Source organism: Bos taurus, chromosome 15 (assembly GCF_002263795.3).
Source record: "Bos taurus isolate L1 Dominette 01449 registration number 42190680 breed Hereford chromosome 15, ARS-UCD2.0, whole genome shotgun sequence".
NCBI lineage: Eukaryota > Metazoa > Chordata > Mammalia > Artiodactyla > Bovidae > Bos > Bos taurus.
Genome location: NC_037342.1, coordinates 34209295 through 34229563, shown reverse-complemented (window position 1 = coordinate 34229563; position 20269 = coordinate 34209295). Strand labels below are relative to the sequence as shown.

Genomic DNA, 20269 nt, shown 5'->3' with positions numbered 1-20269 from the left:
CATCTAACCTGTGATCTAGAGTGCACGTTTGCCTTTTTTCCTTTTCAAAAGCCCAACTCAGGTATTCCCTGAGTGAATTTTAATGAAGTTGAATGGTACCTCTTTTTTTCTTATTTATCCTCATAAGTAATCTCCTAATTTCTCAACTCTTCTCATCTTTAATACTTTATTAGGTTATATGACTTACCAAGCATTTTAATTTCAGTTATCTTATTTCTCCTCCATAACTAGCTCTGTGAGGTGGGTACTGCAAGTACATTAACAAATGAAGGAATGGGCTGCCTGAGGCTGACAAGCTTTACCAAATCATAAGTTCATACAGGTGGTAATGAACTAGAACCTGGAGAATGAATGAACCTGGAGAACTAGAATCCAGGTCTTCTGAGCTCCCTGCCCAACCCTCTTTCCACGGAGACCACAGCTGCATCCTTTCATCTCTTTACTTCCACCTAATCTTTGCCTCTCCTGCATGTCCTGAGATCTTAAACATCTCTCATCCCTAGTCCCACTCAAGCGCTCCTCTACCACTTGGCTTCTTGAGCCATGCTAGAAACGTGTTTTCACAGGCTATCTCATTTTGCTTTTCCCCTTTTCGTTGGTTTGTACCTCATTATTTCCTCTGAGTTGCAATTAAACTCCTTCCTGGGAGACTTGATCATGACTATATATCCACAAGATACTGTGATCACCAGCCTACTTCAAATCCTCACCCACTTCCTGTTTCACCACATATCCCTACAAAGGACTCAGATAAATGTGCACTGCTCTGGAAGTTTTACCTGGCATGCTGTTCTTATTAAAGGGCTTAGAAATGTTCTCAAGGGCTATCATCACTCTAGGAACCCCATCTGTTGTATTGGTGCTGGATATTTCCCATGACTGATCCTTAATACAGTTCACTCATGGCCAGTTAGGCTTGGTCTGGTTTTCCCTTTCCTTAACAGCCAGTGAACTTCACTGCTCAACTCGGTTGGCCCTGTAAGCACCTTGCCCTAGTGACTTATACCAACAGCTCAGCCTTGCCTCACAGCCCCAGCTCCTGCGTGGAAACAACCTTGAAGGTCTGTTCCCATATCAGCCTTTATTTTCAGTCCACTTAAAAGCATTATCCTTCAGTGTCACCGCCCCTCCAAACACGCACACACCCAGACTTCTGATTCTCTGAGTTTCTGGTTTCTCCTTAGAGGCCAAACTAGGAATGTTAGTCAGAATTTTTCAAAGCAGGAATAGGCTGGAAATATATTATCAAGTTAAGAATGGTTAACAGAAGAGATAGCTCCTTTTCTTCCCCCCAAACTACTACATCAAAAAGAAAAACACAACCATCTCAGAATGTGACAAAAATCAGAGAGGAAAGACCATAGAACTATATCTTGGCAGGAAGAAGCAAGGAGCTAGATAACGTTTCAGAATATATCTTGGTTCCCCTTCCCTTGGGGACCTTGGGCTTCCCTGGTAGCTCAGATGGTGAAGAATATGCCTACAATGCAGGAGACCACGGTTCAATCCCTGGGTTGGAAAGATACCCTGGAGAGCAGAATGAGAACCCACTTCAGTATTCTTGCCTAGGGAATTCCTTTGACAGACCACGGGGTCGCAGAGTCAGACATGACTGAACGACTAACACACCCCTTCCCAAGTGGAAATGGAAAAATAAAAAAGCACCGTCTTCGCCCCTCCTTTTGTAAATGAAAAACCCCTAACCCTGCGAATCCTCCTAGTTACTGCAAATGTATCCAGATAGTATAGTACCTGGGGCATCATTATGCCCATGATCCATTCATTGTGCATTTCGCGTCAAGTACCAAGAAAGCCCCTGAGTGTGCCCTGTGCTCTTAGGTTTTTTTTTTTTTAAATCATCACTCAGGCCTTTCCTAATCTCTAGAACTCCACCGTGGTAGATGATTCATGTCTAGCTACCCCTCCCTTTCCTTGAGTCTGCGGTAGGACCCAGTAGATGAGCACTTGAAGCAAGTCTGAATTGTAGATCAGATTTAACCCCTATCACAGCCCAGCTAAGCCTCAAAGCTGGTACTATTCTTTTCTTCTCCGCATGGCAAGAGATGCGGCTGACGGGCAGTGTGTGTGACAGGGAGGGAGGAGCTGAAGGATGAGTGCATGTAGGTTTGTGAAGCAGCGTCAAACACCATCAGCAAACTCGTGCAGCCGTGGACCTGACGAAACTTGTTACCACGTTATCAGCTTTGCGTGGCTTTTTCTTGATTTTCCACAGCCCATCTTTCCCCGAACTCTAGAAATGTTCTTCCTGACCATTCAAGATTTCAACAACCTAATGCCTGTTGGTGGTGTTTTTCAGTAAACTCCTTGTTCCTGTCAATAAAGTGTCTCTAAACATGGCTTGCTTCGGTTTTGCTTCACTGTGTCTGCTACACACATTCCGGCTTCTACTTGCTCTCCCAGCCTGCATCAATTCTTGAACTCAAAATCACTGGATACAAGCCCAGAGAATGCAAACTACATTTAATAGTCTAGAATTAAACACATCATCTCCCCATCTCCCTTCCTTCCTTACCTACCCAAATACACAGGAATCCGAGTCTCTGTGTTCTCACCTGAATGACATCACACAAGTCTCCTGCCAGGTGGTGGAGGGGTTCCCAGAAAGGAAGACCTAGTAAAGGAGGCCCCCCCCTTACCAGGTCATCTAACATAAATAAAGTAAAGCTGTCCGCCAATGTCCATCTTCCTAGAAGGGCCAAGGCCCCCAAAGGGAGAAGTTACACAAGAAACTGTCATTGGTATTCACAGTCTATCATATGCTTCTGTAATAACAACAGTACTGATTAATAATGAAATCAATATAAAATTATCTTAGTATAGTACTAGCCACTATACTAAGAAACACACATACATATACACCAATGTATTTTATATTATCTAAAAATAAACTTAGGCTTGGAGTAAGGGCTGGGGCCCAAGAACAAGCCTGATAAATAGTGATGCTTCAACCTGGACTCAGATCTGATTCCCAGACTTCTTCTCCATTCCACTTCATGAGGCTGCCGCCCTCCCCTTGGAAGGAGGTCTTAGATGTTGAGTGGCTGGCAGTGCACCTGTGTCTGAGTGAAGGGGTCCCCAACCTTTCTGGCACCAGGGCTCAGTTTCATTGAAGACAATTCTTCCATGGACCGGGTGGGGTTGGTTTTAGGATGACTCAAGCGCATTACACTTATTGTACATTTTATATCTAGTATTTTTACATCAGCTCCACCTCACATCATCAAGCTTTAGATCCCAGAGGCTGGGAGCCCCTGCCTGAGCTTGTCTGCAAACAGATGCCTTCCAGGCTTGCGGTGACACCTGGGAAGACCAAAAACATCTGGGACAACAAGCACTGATGAACCAAGCAATGAACACACACACCATTCATGATTCGTAGTTCAGCATTTTTTTCTTTTAATTCATACTGTACTTCCATGGCTCTAGCTACTTTACATTAAGATTGAACCGGGAAGCCTTGAATGTTTCTAGGTACTAGCAGTAAGTTTTCAGACCTTGCGCACAGCGCCAGGCGAAGTAAGTTACAGATCCAAATGCAGATGGCCAGAGAATTCAACTGCATTCCTTCCCTAGTATGGCCCAGTGCAGGTGTTGGGGGCTGCTCCCTCTGCCTCACCCCACTCCACCCCAGGTCAGGATTATCCAGGAGCCGCGGTGGCCTCTGACCCATCCCTCCCCACCTTGGAGTCCAGGTTGAGTCAGGGGGAAAGCACCATGGGTTTGGGAAGATGATATCGTCCATGCAGAGAGTGGTCTGGCCCTAGAGTGCAGGACAGAGAAACGTGGGAGCCACACACTGGTGCTGGCAACGATGGCTGCTTTTATTCAGCAATCTCGGCGCGCGGCACCCAGGCCTACTCCCCAGATGGAGTCAGCTGTTCCCGCCTGGAGCAGAGGCCCCTGTTTTGCTTCTGCAGCATCTCCTCGTGTTGAGAGAAGTAGGCAGGGCCGAGGGGCAGAAGTGACAACGTCCTTTACGCCTTCACACGTCGGGTACATCGTCCGGCATCAAACTCCTAGCAGGCAAGGTGCTTCTCGCCAGCAGCCAAGGCTCCAATCCGGGCTCCCAGGCCTGCTGAGGGCCTCGAGTTACAACAGACAACAATGCCCAAGACCCCTGAGCTTCACACAGAACATCGGAACCAGGAGCTGGCTGGGCCCGTCACAGCCATGGCCGGAGCAGGAGTGAGGTAACGAGGTGGGCAGAGAGGTGCGGGGGGAGCTCTCTACACCATGTGCAAGTTCCTGCTCCACATCAGGAAAGCAGGGGGGTGAAAAGACGGCCTTCCAGAAAAATGTTCCTCCCGGACCCAAAACCGAATCTTCTGGAAGAAAACTAGAGGTGGAGGGGAGCGGGGCCAGCCCTGCTGGAAGTTGGGGGATGAGGGCAGAGGATGCAAGTGGTGGATGCGGTGATTGTCCCATTGCCTAGAGACGAAGGTTGGAGGAGGAGAGGGTCAGGAAGAGAGGTTCTCAAGCTTCCTAGTGGAGTGGGCAGGTGCAGTCAGGGGATGCCCTGCCACCTGGGGGAAGAGAGGAGAGTGCTTTTCTCCTGGGGCCCCTGGGAAGATGGGCTGGCCTTGGCTGCTCTGCAGAGCTAAAGATGAAGCATAGAGGGCACAGGAAAGATCCTGCTGAGACCACACAGTCCAGAAAGATCCTTCCCTTAATCCCGCCTCTAAGATTTCACCCTAGAGATGCTGCCTGCAAACTTATAGACACGGTCAAGCTTGTGTCATGGACACGGCAATGAAGAGAATCCACTTCTCTCAAAGCATTCCTCTAGGTTTCTTGGTCCTCCGCCTTCCTGGTAATCCCAGGTTCTTAGTGTCAGTGTTCTAAGGCAACCCAAGGATTTTAGCCAAAGCTCCATACTTAATCCAAACCCCAATGAGGTTAGAGACAAAAGAGAGGTGGTCAAATCAGGAATGACTTCTCCCCACCTTTTGCTCTAGCAAAGAGAAAGAAGGATGGACAGATGAAAGGCTTCACGGCCCAGGGATGGAAGACAAGGTTAGTCCAAGATGATGTCCTTCTTCCCACCCTCCTCCTCTTCCCAGCTTATAAAAGTCACAAGGAAGGAACCCTCGGAAACTAAGACTAGGCCGACAGAGGAAGAAACACCCTCCCAGGTTAACACTGAACAACACAGCAGGCTTGATCTCTCTTTCTCATCTCCCTCTCCCACCCATTCAGTGGACCTCCCTAGTCCTCTTAGCCCTTAGAATAAAGTTTTACTACCCTGGATTTCCCGGGAACCCTGACACTACCCTACAACTCATCTAAACACCAGAGAAGCTCTTGTCCAGAAGGCCTGTCCTCTCTTGGCAGGGCGCCTTCCAAGTTAGAGAAAGCCCAGCCTGGCCAGGCTCTGACCCAGCCTCCAAGACCATGTGAAAGCTAGAGCTGACCTTAGGATAGTCTAGGTCAGGCCCTGAAGCTTAGAGGGAGCGTGTGTATGTGTGTGTGACTTGTCCAAAGGTGGGGCCAGGACTCAGGCCCAGGTCTCCTGACCCTCTCAGACCAGTGCCGTTACCGAGAGCTCCCAACTGCTGATCCTACTGTGCTGCAAAGCTACCCCTTTGTCCCAGGATGGGGACGGGGCAGCAGAGAGTCACAGACATGGCTGGCCTTGCCAACACCAGCCTCGTCAATTCCCGCCCCCCAGTCAGTGGGAGTGGACTGCAAACCTTACTATTGTTCTCACCTGTCTAGAAACTGCAAAACCTTTTGCAGAAAGTGCAAACACTCACATGTCTCACTACATGATGCAGAAAGACTCCTGTATAACTGAGTTCTTATGTAGGAAAGGGAAAAAAAAGCCCTGGCAAGGAGAAATAACCTCAGAAACGGCAGTTTTAACACTCCCTTACAAGCCAGGCTGCCAGCCACAAGTTACCATGTCATTTACATGTTTCACTCCCAGACTGATCTGCAAGAGTGAGGTCCCTTCTCTTTGACAGGTTATCGAGTAAAAGGGAACAGCTTTTGTCTGGGAGTGAACAGAGGTGTTGGTTTTCTCCTGGTTTGAGAAAATGCCTATAAATGATCCAAGATTCTTAGAAATGAGGCAAGCCAAGAGACGCTTCCCATGTGTACACACTCTCTCCTGCCCAAACCCCCAGAAATCCAGAGGGTTCCTCGCAGAGTTCCCTGTCACTGCTTCTGCCTGAGAGGGGCCTGTGAGCTGAAGCCAAAGTAAAACAATCCCACAGAGTCAGGCCTACCTCCACCACTTTATTGCCAGCAAATAGCCCTTTTCAAGTCACCCTGAAGGTCCCAATACACTATTTTTAATAACTGAATAATTTAAATAAATAAATATGCATGGAATAAATTAGAGAATTTACCATTTGTCCTTTCAAAAGTTTCTGAGAATACTTTTGACTTCTAGCTACTCCAACAAGAAAGTTCTTAGCAGCCTGCACTCTGCAGCTTGGGTCCTGTAAGCTTTGATGCTCATCAGGGTCTCCCATTCAAAGTCCTGGTCAGGGCTGATCTTGACGGGCTGGCCTGTGGGCACATGCACCCTTCACAAGGATTCCATGCAACTCTATTTCCTTGTATCTCCTTTTCTAAACGAGGGCTATCAGTTCCAGATGACCCTCATGGAACCTTCTCATCCTACCTGGTTGCAGCATCTTTCTGTCTTCTCTTCCTACCCTTAGGGCAATAACAAGAACCTCTTTTTCAGACAGAATGAAAAGTTAAAAACCTTTTTTTAATTGCCAAAGTGGGATGCTCAGGCCAGTCCAAGAGAATATAATATAGCTCTTCTTTTTGGCTAGGTGAGTGATCAACTCTCCCTTCCCTCTGCCTGTTCCATTAAGAGGTCTGCTAGAACAAGAAATCTGGAAGAGCTCTCCTTGCCAAATTGGTATAATCCCTTCCTGATAAGAATCTCTACAAGCCCTGTCCGGAGCTGGCAGGATTCCTTGGGTCATCACAGGAAGAAACAGCAGTTAGTGTGAAGGATGCTAAGCACGTGCAACAGGGCCCCATGAGGTCAGAAGAATCACGGGTTCTGTAAGCCAGCCCCCAAAGGCCCTCAACAACTCACTTTCCTAACCCATGGCCTTCTTCCTATTCCTTAATGATCTCATACCTCTCTTGGGCCAGAGGCCAGGGAAGGCTTTGCTCCTCCTGCTAGAACTTCCATTCCTAACTCAGATAAACAGGGTCTGGAACAGCCCCGAGTGGGGCAGACTTGATTGGCTTTTTCCTGCCCAAACCCATACACTGGGGCCAAATTCATTCCTTCCAAGGCTTGGGTCTTCTTTCATGGGCAAAGTATCTCAGATAGTCATCTCCCTTGACTAAGTAGGTTCCTCAACGAGAGGAAATGATGCTGGCAGCCAGAAAGTGCATGGATGTTGGTGCTCACTACTTAAACAGGAGCTCTGTGGTGAGACCCTCCATTCCGTCCATGGCTAATACATTCACCTTCTCAAACCCTGGAGGTCCTAGAACACCCTGATTCACCCTAGAAATCAAAAGACAGCTCAAAGGGAAGGGGTTAGAGCCACAGACCTGACTTACTTACAATCACTGAAAGAGAAGTTTACAAGATCAAAAACGCTCCACCCTGACTAATAAACAATGTGCTCTTAGGGCACAGAGGAAAAATAGGGCTTTAGGCACTAAAAAGTGACACTTCACCCAGATCCAGCCTGGGAAAAGACCAGAGAGAAGGGGTGGGGTGGGAAAGGAAGGAACCCCCACCCTTACTGGGTCCACGCCCCACGCAGGTTAGAGGAAGGTGCAGGGAGTAATGGAGGAGGATGCCCTTCATCAGAACACCAGCCCTTAGGAGCCTGCAGCCACGAAGCCCACACCCTTCAGAGACGCCTGCCCAGCCGGCCTGCGGGACCCCTTCACGGGACTCGTGGAGCGCGGTCCACGCACATGGGGCAGCCTTGTACAGTGGAGCTTAGATCAGGCTCCTGCCCTGGACGCTTCCTCTTTCCCAAGAGAACATCTTGGGGGAAGCGTGGGGTAGGGAAGAAAAGATTCTCTTCTGTTTTGGAAACAAACCAAAAGGGGATTCGGGAATGAAGCACCTTAAGCAATGCCCCCCTTGAGACCTCTGCTTGCGACCCCAGGGTCTTCACAGGCATAACTTTGGCTCGACATCTCCCTTCTCAGAGCCGAGAGTGGTCAGCAAGGAAAAGGGTGGGGACGACAGGATGGGGAGCAGGAGGGTCGGGGGAAGTCGGTGCTGAGAGGCGGTCCCTGCCCTCCTCGGCGCTCCGCCGGCCAGCGCAGGGGGCGGCCCTGCTCCTTCTCCCTGGTACATAGGCATTAGCTCTTTTTAAAATCTGTATATAATATATATATTTATATCTGTATATATATATATTTATATATATTTATATGGTCTCTGTACATGTATTGCACAGGCCTCCTGCAGCCACCCCAGCTCCTGCCTTGTCAGTGGTACCGGTTCCTCTTCTCTTCGCTTTCTGACGTGTAGTCTCGGGACCTGATGCCGTTCTGAAGATTGATGAGTGAGTCCTTCATCTGTAAGACAAGGAAGCGTACCCCAGCCCGGGTTTGTGCCCTCAAGTGGGCTTCTCCAGCCAGCAGCACCCACCGCGCCTGAGTATGGGAGGTCCCCTGCCACGCCAGGGAGCTGAGGGCAGGCTCCTAAAAGAGGGTGGTTCTCCAGGGACACAGCCTCAGGGCGAAGGGGGACAGCTGATCTATTAATAGCACTGGGCACCCCCAGGGTATGGGTCGCTGTGTCACTGAGTCTCACCCCGCCCTCACCCCATGGTTCTCGTTGCTCTGAATTAAGAATTCTCTCAAAGTTTCCACTGCCATCGGGACCTGCATACAAGGCCACTGGCTTGGCTGGCTTGGTCTTCTCCTCACTCAGCTTGGCTTCCTGCTGATCCCAAGTATACTGCCCTCCTATCCTGGAACAGTTGCCACGCTGTCCTCCCCAGCTCAAACACTTCTCTCTTGCCCATCAATCTTATGCATCTACTATTTTTTTTATAAAGCTTTTTTTTTGTTTTTTGATATGGACCACTTTTAAAAGTCTTTATTGAATTTGTTACAATATTGCTTCTGGGGACTTCCCTGGTTGTCCAGTGGCTAAGACTCTGCACTCCCCATGCAGGGAGCCCGGGTTCGATCCCTGGTCAGGGAACTAGATCCCGCATACCCCAACTAAGACCCAGCACAGCCAAATAATTAAACAAAAGTAAATATTTTAAAAAATATATTGCTTCTCTTTTGTTTCTTGGTTTCTGTGCCATGAGGCATGCAGGATCTTACTTCCCTGACCAGGGATTGAACCCTGTACCCGCTGCGCTGAAAGGAAAAGTCTTAACCACTGGACCGCCAGCGAGGTCCTTCCCCCATCTACTGTGAAGCCCCAGAACAAACCCAAACTCTCTCTGGCTCACAGCCATCTCTCTCCCTCCTGGCCTTTCATGTACTACTCCCTAGGGTTCTGTACTGCAGTCATCTTTAATGCCTTTGTTTCAGGTGTGTTGAGACTGCACTGTCCTATCCTTCCTTTATTCACCATGGGTGCCACGCAGGGAGCTGAGAAGGCTCCTGGCTGTACCCATATCACTGAATTAACGGAATCCTAACTGAATTTCTTAACCTCCTGTAAGAAACACATGCATCCCACATCACAGGATGGAGTCTACATGGGGCAATTCCAGCGAGAGAATCCTAAAATGAGGTCCCCCGCAACACAACATGTTTCAACCCTGGCTCTGGATAAGCTGCTTTGTTACAGCCCAGGACAGAGAACATTTCACGGGTCAATAGTTAAGGATTTTGAGAACCTCTGATTTCTCTGCTTAATCCACCACTTTCTTCTCTTTAGTTCTCCTGTATCCTCTGCTTAGTAGGGATGAGGGGCTCCTTAATGTTCTTTTAAAGGGAATGGAATGATGGGAATCCCCTGGCGGTCCAGTGGTTAGGATTTGGTGCTTTCACTGCCAGGACCTGAGTTCAATCCCTGGCTGGGGAACTAAGATCCTGCAAGCCACAAAGAGTGGCTAAAAAAAGGAAAAAAAAAAAAGGGGGGGACAGAACAAGACGCTGATTTTTTTTTAAAGATTTTTTTGATGTGGACCATTTTTAAAGTCTTTATTGAGTTGCTTCTGTTCTATGTTTTGGATTTTTGGCCGCAGGCATATGGGATCTTAGTTCCTTGATCAGGAATGGAACCCATAGCCTCTGCATCTGAAGCTGAAGTCTTAACCACTGAACTGCCAGAGAAGTTCCAAAACACCAATCTTAATGCTTGTAGAGTCAAGTCTGCATACATACTAAGTCGCTCAGTCGTGTCTGACTCTGCAACCCCATGGATGGTAGCCCTCCAGTCTCTACTGTCCAAGCTATTCTCCAGGCAAGAATACTGGAGTGGGTTGCCATTTCCTTCTCCAGGGAATCTTCCTGATCCAGGGATTGAACCTGCATCTCTTATGTCTCCTACATTGAAGGCGGGTTCTTTACCATTAGCACCACCAGGGAAGCCCATAAATTCGAGTCTACTAGGCTACAGATCTGATGGCCCCAAGCTCCTCCTGAAGGAGACCTGCCCTGAACAGGATTCCATGGCTGGAAGAGGATCAGGTCATCCAGTAACTGCCCCTGCCCCCTTAATCCCTAAGCCCCTCACCCCACGTATCACCTCGTTACCCAGGGAGCACTTTCAGAGGTGGAACCACAGTCCTTTGAAGCAGCCCATCCCATTTCTGGACTGCTCTAACCATAAGGCGGAGAAGGCAATGGCAACCCACTCCAGTACTCTTGCCTGGAAAATCCCATGGATGGAGGGGCCTGGTAGGCTGCAGTCCATGGGGTCGCTAAGAGTCAGACATGACTGACCGACTTCACTTTCACTTTTCACTTTCATGCATTGGAGGAGGAAATGGCAACCTACTCCAGTGTTCTTGCCTGGAGAATCCCAGGGACGGGGGAGCCTGGTGGGCTGCCGTCTATGGGGGTAGCACAGAGTCGGACACGACTGAAGCGACTTAGCAGCAGCAACAGCAACCATAAGGAGTCTGCTTCTAGTTGATGACTCAGAAATCAGATACCCTGTAACTTCTGGTCCTAGTTCAGTCCCTCTTCTAGCTGTTAGACCCCAACCTCTGAGACTGTCCTCTTCTGTTCACCCACCCAGTCTTCCCTGTTTCCGAGCACATCTTTAATTCTATCGTTCTTCCTGATGCGCCAGAGTTCCAGACTCCTTGCTATGCTGTCTACCCTCTTTTGATAAAAAAAAAAAAAAAAAACGCCTTCCTTAAACATGGCTCCAGTACTCTAACACGTGACACTTTAAACCCACTGGGGCTTCCCACATGACACAGTGGTAAAGAATCTGCCTGCCAAGGCAGGAGATGCAGGAGACTCAGGTTCAGTCCCTGGATTGGGAAGATCCTCTGGAGAATGAAGTGGCATGGATTCTTGTGGAATCCAGTATTCTTGCCTGGAAAGTTCCATGGACAGAGGAGCCTGGTGGGCTACAGTCCATGGGGTCACAAAGAGTCAGACACAACTGAGCGTGGGCTAAACCCATTAAGCTGGATCCTGGTAGTTGAATTAAAATTCTCTCTCCTTAATTGAGAACTAAGAGACCAAACCATGAAGGAGAAAAAAAATTTAATATTAATGAGTGCCTATGTGCCATCAGAGCAAATGTGATAGCAATTTCATGAAGCAACGATTACAATTTCCATTTTATAGATGAAGAAATGGAAGGTCACAGATACAAAATCCTTTACTTAAGGTCAAAAAACTAGTTAGTGGCAAGGGGAGGATCCCACCTTTGATGAAATGAAGTTAATGATTTCGCCCCAGGAGGACTGTCTTAAATAGATGCATTTAGGTTTCAGATAGCAAGAAGCAGCAGGAAGAAGATGTTACAAAAACAAGACACAGTACAACCTTCTTTTCAGACTTGCAGCACAGCCTCAGAGGAGAAGCCATGTCCTGAAGGCTGGGTGTCGTGTCTGTGTTTTGAGGGCAATAGGTGGTAGAGGACGGATGGAACACATCAAAAGGAACTAGAAAGACATGCCCTCTGGGAAGATAAATCTCAGTAAAAAGGGAGCTATCTCTTTAAATGCCTGTCAGATGGCTATGGCTTACCAAGAAAAAAAAAATAGCTCTCCTTCCATCTAATCTATAGTTTTTTCCTCTTGCAAATCCACTGTGTTATTTCACTGATGTAACTTTGGGGAACCTGGGTGTTTCCAACAGCTCACTCAAGGATGGCTCTAAAACGAGAACCATTGCTGGCCTGGAGAAGAAAGGATGGAGGAGGAGGTCTGGTGGAGGGAGACGGTGCTCCTCTCAGAGCGCAGGGAAGACGGTCTGTGTCTAGAAGCCCAGGGCAAGGAGGGCAGGTAGGGGCCTCTCACCTGGTCAAGAAGCATCACCGAGGATTTGATGATCTCCCTCCATTTCTGGAGCTCAGTATCGTGGTACTTTTGCTGGGACTCTAAGAGCTGGGCCCACTCTGTCTGGGACTGGGGTAACCTGTGGGTAGGAAAAGGGGTGCCCCAGCAGCTGGAGTTATGTCCCGTGTGCCCAGACCCCACATCAGGGTGCTCTGTCCTTCGCAGGTTCTCCTGTGCCCCAAACCAGAAACAGACTGAACTACAGGACAACTGTCAGAGCTCATCCATGGACTCATTCCCAAGGGCTACCCACCCCCACCCCGACCAAGGGCAGCAGGGCCGTCCCAGAGACTGAGAGGCAGGCGCTGGGACATGCAGGGGGTAGGGAGGGTGGCAAGGGAAGAGGCTGGGGTTACCGAGACCGAGAGGCAGGCGCTGGGACACGCAGGGGGTAGGGAGGGTGGCGAGGGAAGAGGCTGGGGTTACCGAGACCGAGAGGCAGGCGCTGGGACACGCAGGGGGTAGGGAGGGTGGCGAGGGAAGAGGCTGGGGTTACTGAGACCGAGAGGCAGGCGCTGGGACACGCAGGGGGTAGGGAGGGTGGCGAGGGAAGAGGCTGGGGTTACCGAGACTGAGAGGCAGGCGCTGGGACATGCAGGGGGCAGGGAGGGTGGCGAGGGAAGAGGCTGGGGTTACCTTTCTTGGAGCCGGAGACCCTGCCAGGCAGTGAGGGTCTGGGTGGTGTACTCCAGCATCCAGAGTTTGTAGAAGAGCATCACGTTGAGGATGACCAGCAGCACCAGACTGAGGAGGAGATTGGGGGAGGGGGCAGGGGGCGGAAACAGCAGCCGTGAGGTGGAGTCTAGGAGGGCACCCTCCCTCTCAGAGGCAGGGATGTGCCCCACCCCAGAGGCCACCGTCCTTGACCACTGGGTCACCTGAAGCACCGCAGTGAGTAAGTGAGCTGGGGAGGTGGGGGGAGGAATGCAACAAGGGGCAGAGACAGAGAGAGAGACGCACTCTCACCTGCAGGGGCTGGGGCACAGCAGCAGGACCATGGAGGGGTGTGTGGGGTGCAGGCCTCAGGAAGGAGAGACACACACCACCCAGAAGTGGGTGCTGGGGAAGAGAGGTGGATGGAGAGGAAGAGAGATGAGGGGGTGAAAGAAGCGATCAGACAGCACCTGAAACAGATCCTAATGGGAGCAAGGAAGAAAAGTGGGGAGGAGGCAGAGGCTGGAAACAGACTCGTGCGGGGAAGGGGAGGCTGCGCCTAACTCGAGCCAGAGAGAGTGAGAAAGAAACACCAGGAGCAGAGAAAACAGCAGATGAGAACAGTGAGCGAGGAAGGGATGGGGCAAGCGTAAGTGGACCTTTGGTATCTCAAGGGAGATCAATTGAGACAAGGTTCCTCCTACCAACCCGAACTGCGGGAGGAATTTCAGGGGGGTTCCCAGCTCTGACCCCCGACACTTCCCAGATGTTAGCACAGCTGCCTGAGGGCTCCTGGCTCCTCTGTGCATCTGCCAGAGCCCCGCCGGGGGCACGGGGACCAGCAGAGGCTTCCCAGGGATAGGCCGGAGCTACGAGGAGACAGGGAGCTGGGAGGATAAGCAGGGGTCGGACCCAGTGGGGAATGGAGAGTCAGCGAGGGCCTGAGAACTCTCTCCTCTCGGCCTCAGCGGCCTCAAGGTTCATGGGATGGAGAGATGAAGACTCTGGGACAGACAGGATGTAGACATGCAGAACTGGGCACAAAGCCTGGCTCCCAGCTTTGAAGCCTCTTAACTTCCTATCAAGTTTCCCAATAATACCCACTCTACTGGGGTGACTCTGTGCACAGAGGGGGTGTATGTGAAACCCCTCACGAGGGGTGTGGTTACTTTCATTAAAGGAGGAGGTCCAGACACACAGGAAAAGGAATGACAAAAATGGGAAGATAAATAGATGGAAAAAAGACCAACAAAGAAAAGAAAATCTTTGCCACGTCTCTGACCTTTCAAAATGTGTGGTACATATGGCATGTGTTTCTGTGTTTCTCACCCTGGCTTCCGGCACCCGGGAAGGCTGTCTTCCTTAAAGGGGCGCTACAGATCCCTGGGGCTACTCAGCTGTGTTCTTGGGGCTCTGAGCTCTCCACAAGGACTTCTAAGCGATGTACTGAATCTCAACGATACCACCTTTAATTGCACCAGACACCTGGATCTTCTGAAAGCCACCTCTTCAAGGTGCCCTGCAACCACTTCAGCACCTGCATTTGGGACTGTGCTTACAGTCTGGTCTGTGCTCAGCGGAGGCCAAGGGACATCCCTTGACGTGGCTCAAGTGAAGGCCTGAGGGTGGTCTAAACAGAGAAAAGATGCGAGGGTGGATGGCCACAGGGCAGGCTTACGGTGGCGTGGGCCACTTAGACAGACACCCTGCATTGTTCTCAAAGGTTCCACTTGCACACTGGGAGCAGACCCACTGCCCGGACGCTCTAGGGTTGAAAGATGAGGTCTGAATATCCTAAACTATCAGAGCTCCAACCTGACTTAATCCACTATACAATTTACTCAGGCCACCTGATCTTCTCTACTTACAACAAAACACAGAAAGAGCTGAAACAGAGCTAACCCAAGGTTAGAGTTTTCTGTTAAGCAAACCCAACATCAGAGATTCAGTTTTGACAGTGGTAGGAATGACATTAAAATGCTGCTGCTGAAAGTGGATTTTCACTGGTCCTACAGTTGTCTTTGTATTTACTTATATAAAAATATGTGGGCTGCTTATGCCATAGTCATAGTCAGAAGACTTGCGTCTATTTTTATGCTACATATTTAGGTGCGGTGAACAAGAGCACCCCCCTCCTGACACTCACAGGCCCCCTCTTGCCACCTGGTCCCCGGTCTGTCCTCAGCCCATCCCCCTTCTCGCTCTCCATACTCGCCGCCATGATGATCTCGTGCACACCATGGCTCTGATGCTACTGACAAATGAATCTCCAACTGCAGCCTAAACTCCCCCTCTAAGCTCCAGGTCCACACTGACAGCTATCTGTCTGTCATGTCCACTCGGACAACCTCAGAAACACTGGGGACTGACAGTATCTTCCGCAACATCTTTTCACTAAGTTCCAGGTTTCTGTCCACGACACAACCCTCACGGCCATGTGGACCCGAAAGTCCTCACTTCGCTATGTAACCAGGTGGCACAAGCCTTAACCTCTGGGCCCTCTCAGCCCCCGGCCCTCAGCCCGACCAGCCCCTCCCGCTGAGATCACTGCCATCTGCTCCACTGGCCTCCCCGCCTCCTGCCTGTTCTTGTCTATTCTGTAACAATGCTGCCGTCAGGGTGATTTTTTTTTAAGTGCAAATCCATCCATGTCAATGCAGGGCTTCTTTCCCAGTTTCCTGTGGGCAGAGCTGTGTGCCTGCTTCTGTGTTTCTGAAAATGCCTCAGTGAAGGCATGAAGGCTGGGGCGTGGGGTGGGCATCACAGAGCAGGACAGAGCTACGAACAGTCTAGTGCCTGGTACACCCCTGAGAGGGCAGCATCTGGGCAGCTCCTGAGTCCCCAACTCCCTAAGCTGTGCCCCCACATCCCCCAGCACAGCTCCAGGCAGGAAGGGCCAGGCTGTCAGGCCATGGCCCAACCAAGGGGAGGAGGGTTGGCACTCAGCTGTCTGAGCTGCTCCTGCCCAGTGTTCGGAAGTCCTTAGAGCAGGCTCTGGGCTTACACGTCAGAGCTGTGTTCTCCCGCTTTGTGTGTTAGTTACTCAGTCGTGTCCGACTCTTTGCGACCCCATGGACTGTAACCCGCCAGGCTCCTCTGTCCATGGGATTTCCCAGGAGTGGGTAGCCATTCCCTTCTCCAGGGGATCTTCCCTACCCAGGAATCAAACCCAGGTCTCCTGTACTGCAGGCAGATTCTGTACCATCTGAGCCCCCAGGGAAGCCCTCCCACCTTACATCCTCATTTCTCTCAATGAACTTCCTGTGCAAGTTACTGAGCCCACAGTTTTATAGCTTATGGCAATGAGTATACATTGCTTACAATAAAATAAGCACACACTTTTCCTGGACTCCAAAGTCTGGACTTTGTCTGGCCACCCAGTCAAGGGTGGGCCCGTAAGTGCACAGTCCCAATGCCCAGCACAGAGCAGACAACCAGAACACCAGCCACAAACAAAAGGGTGGGCTCCTAAAACGTCTGTGGCATCTCTGTATTAGCATTTATCCAACACTGCTGCTGCTGCTGCTAAGTTGCTTCAGTCGTGTCCGACTCTGTGAGACCCCATAGATGGCAGCCCACCAGGCTCCCCCATCCCTGGGATTCTCCAGGCAAGAACACTGGAGTGGGGTGCCATTGCCTTCTCCAATGAGTGAAAGTGAAAAGTGAAAGTGAAGTCGCTCAGTCGTGTCCAACTCTTCGAGACCCCATGGACTGCAGCCCACCAGGCTCCTCCATCCATGGGGTTTTCCAGGCAAGAGTACTGGAGTGGGGTGCCATTGCCTTCTCCGATCCAGCACTGCAGTAACCATCGATTCCTGCCCATCTGACCCACTTGAAATTGAGTTCCTGTCACGGATGCTGTATGCAGCGTTTTCTTCTGAGTCCTGAAGGCCTAGCACACAGTAAAGCACTGAATCAAACAGAAAAAAGCAGCAAAGAGGCAAGGAGTGACAGACAGAGCAACGGATCTGGAGAGATACTAGAGGAGAAAGCAAGAACCGGGGCAGCAGCGAGGCTGTTTGGACGCCTGAGAGGACAGATGGGGAGGAGGCGGCAGGCGAGAAAGGAAGGGGTGGGAGCAGGGCTGGGGGAGAGCTGGAGTCCCTTACACACAGCTGATAACCAGCAGCAGCTTGGACACGCTCTGCAGGTGGAAACCGCTGGGGCTGTCCTCGGGGATGTGCCGCGTCTGTGTGGAACCTGTGGGGAGAAGGAAGAGGCCATCATCACGCGGCCCGCGAGCCTACCACCAGCTGACATGAGGCTGGTCCTGCACAGAGCTGTCCGTGATGCTGCTGTCTCAGAAACCACGTGCTTCGTGGGTAGCCCTCTGCCCTCTGCAACTAGAAGGGAAGCGACTGAACGGATGAGAAAACCACCCGACCCCTGTAGCTGGGACCTGCAGATGCAGGACAGGGACCTGCAGATGCAGGACAGAGACCTGCAGCCGTGGAAGGCAAACAGCGCTGGGCTGGGCCAGAGGCAGCTTTCAGCGCTGGCTTTATCCCTAACCGGCCACGTGATGCTGAGAAAGTCACGTGAACGCTGAGGGTCAGTTTATTCAAGTGAGAAGTTAGTCAGAAGTCCTGTATGTAAAACACACGAATAAGATGGGAGTGCTCTGGCTAAAGCTGGTCGAGGGACATGGAAGGCTGACACCCCCCTCCTCCCCCTGCCTCAACCTCCTCTGATCAACACCCCAGTATCCGGGGAGGGAGGAGCAGAGCATAGTCTGAAAAACCCCTGCTGCAGGTTTCCACGACTGAGCAAAGACAGGAGTGTGTGAACAGCTCCATGGGAGGAGGGAGGCACACGGAGGAGGGGGCCACCTTGGACCCCCTGACCTGTTACGAGGTAACACTGGGGTCTGAGCTTCAGCTTCTCCGGGAGCCTTTCCTGAGAATGCGGACGCTTCAGGCTCAAGCTCATTCAGGGAGCCATGGAGCTCAGGGAACACGGAGGCAAAAACTCAAAAGACACTTTCTGTTCAACAGAGCACATAAGGGTACAGCAGGGGCTGGGGAGCTTAAGGGCAAAAGGAAATAGTAGAGCAGGGGTCCCCAACCTCTGAGATCTCATGCCTGATGTTCGGAGATGGAGCTGATGTAATAATAGGAGAAATAAAGTGCACACTAAATGTAATGAGCTTGACTCATTCTGAAACCACCCTGCCCTCCACCCCAGTGCATGGAAAAACTGTCTTCCACGAAACCGGTCCCTGGTGCCGAAAAGGTTGACGGCCACTGCAGTACAGAATCCAGAGCCTCAGACTTTGTGAGTCGTGAGCCAGTCACACCCAGTCTATCCCAGGCTGCAGGGCGAGTGTGCCTGTGTGCCTGGTACAGGCTGGGAGCTCTGCCCACAGCCCCGTGACATCCACCCCGCCCCCGCCTGGCACGCACCTGCCACATGTTTGATCCTGTGGCCCACGTCCTCATCAGTGGGCGTGGTGACGGGGCTCATCACCTCCTCCAGGTGTGGCACCCGCAGGTGGGCATGGGGCCGTTTTCTCCTCCGCACCGTTGGGGGCTTGCTGGCCTTCTCTTTAGGAGACTGTCTGTGCATCTCCGCCAGGTAGGTGCTCTCTGTTTTGGTCAGCTCACTCTCTGTCAGGGTCAAAAGACCACGTAAGAGGCCACGTGCCCTCGCCTCCAACCTAACATACTGACCTCTGGAGCAGCTCTGTCCACTGCTAGCTGAATGCCCTCTAAAAGTACCATGTTCCCATACCGGACTCTGGGGTGTTGCCTGGAGGCCGGGGGTCCCTCAGGCATGCCCCTGAGCCCTAGAAAGTTCTCCTGGGACCCAGCCCAGCCCAAAGCCCTCTTCTGGGTCGTTCGACAGTGTGTAGACAAAGGCTTCCAACACACACCCTCACATATGCAACCCAGGGCACGGCACATTTCCCAGTGGACGCCTTCAGTGGCTATTTCCTTCTAACAGTATTACCACCAGTGTGTCTAGATCTCAGGCTCATTCTGGGGGGGGGCGGTCACGGATCCTTTCTATTGTGGTTTAGTCGCTAAGTTGTGTGCGACTCTTTTGTGACCCCATGGACTACAGCCCTTCAGGCTCCTTTGTCCATGGGATTTCCCAGGCAAGAATACCAAAGTGGCTTGTCATTTTCTCCTCCAGGGAATCTTCCTGACCAAGGGATGGAACCCACGTCTCCTGCATTGGCAGGCGGATTCTCTACCACTGAGCCACTAGGGAAGCCCACCCATCACGATTACTATCTCATAAAGGCCGCAGTCAGAGACTCTTAACATGCACACGTTCACATATATGGACCCATTTCTGGGCAGACTCAGGGACCCCATGAAGTCCCCCTCTCCTCCTCCGTCTCTCCCTGTGTCCCAGGCCCCCTCCCCTGCCTGAACAGGGACCGAGGGACAGTTCACCCAGCAGCATCGACAGGTGCTCACCCAGGTGGCGGAAGTAGTCCTCCAGCCCACTCCAGAAGTTCTTCTCGATGAATGTTTTCACCAGCCCCCAGGGCTGTTTCCGATAGCGCAGCTCCGTGGAGACCCTGAGGAGCAAGCCAGAACCAAGATCAGCCCTTTCCTGGGTGGACCCTCCTCTGCTGGGAACAGGAAACTTCAGGTTTAAGGTCAAAGCAGCCTCATGCTGCCCTTTACAGGTTCGCATCCATGACCTCATGTGATTTTCCTGGGCAACCCGGGAGGCAGGTGAAGCTAGTGGGGTTATCCTCATTTTAGGGATGGGAAAACTGAGTCTGACAATTTGTAAGCGGACCAAAGACTAACATGAAGGGCCCTGACTCCCAGCTTAGAGCTCACTCGTGACACCATGGGGCCTCCTCCTGGGAGGGCCCAGGGCCCTTCTCTCTGTCTCCAGAGACTTCGAGCCCAAGGCAGAGTCTTGGGCTTCCTAGTTTCCACCGTTAAGAGTTTCACTGGCTACCACCCGCCTCCTGCCTTTCCACCTCCCCAGCACTTTGCCAGCTTCTGCTCTGCCCGTGGGCCTCTTGCTGCCTGGTCTCCTGCAGCATCAGCTCCTTCTGCTCCTGCTCAGCTGCTGCTCTGCTCTCCTGAAGGTTCACTTTTACTGCCAACACTCCTCACGTCTAAGGCTGCCGGCTCTGCCCTCACAAGGAAGAAGAAGGGACCCCTCCCCAGTCCGATGTGTGCACGCCCATG

At 51.3% G+C, this 20269-nt stretch overlaps 1 protein-coding gene across 7 annotated transcripts in view; it reads right to left on the bottom strand.

Annotated features, from left to right (window-relative positions):
- Positions 1-3393: 3393 nt before the first annotated feature.
- Positions 3394-20269, bottom strand: part of GRAMD1B (GRAM domain containing 1B) — a 186566-nt gene continuing 169690 nt past the window's right edge. For 6 of the 7 annotated variants that reach the window (XM_024975268.2, XM_010812450.4, XM_024975269.2 and 3 more), the window contains 6 exons: positions 19535-19638; positions 18512-18715; positions 17219-17309; positions 13092-13199; positions 12417-12534; positions 3394-8541 (listed from right to left, as the gene is read on the bottom strand). In XM_024975268.2, the coding sequence (XP_024831036.1) occupies positions 8452-8541; positions 12417-12534; positions 13092-13199; positions 17219-17309; positions 18512-18715; positions 19535-19638 (715 nt within the window). In that variant the 3' untranslated portion in view covers positions 3394-8451. The remainder of the gene's footprint in view (positions 8542-12416; positions 12535-13091; positions 13200-17218; positions 17310-18511; positions 18716-19534; positions 19639-20269) is intronic. The other variant, NM_001191419.3, reaches the window with a different exon arrangement.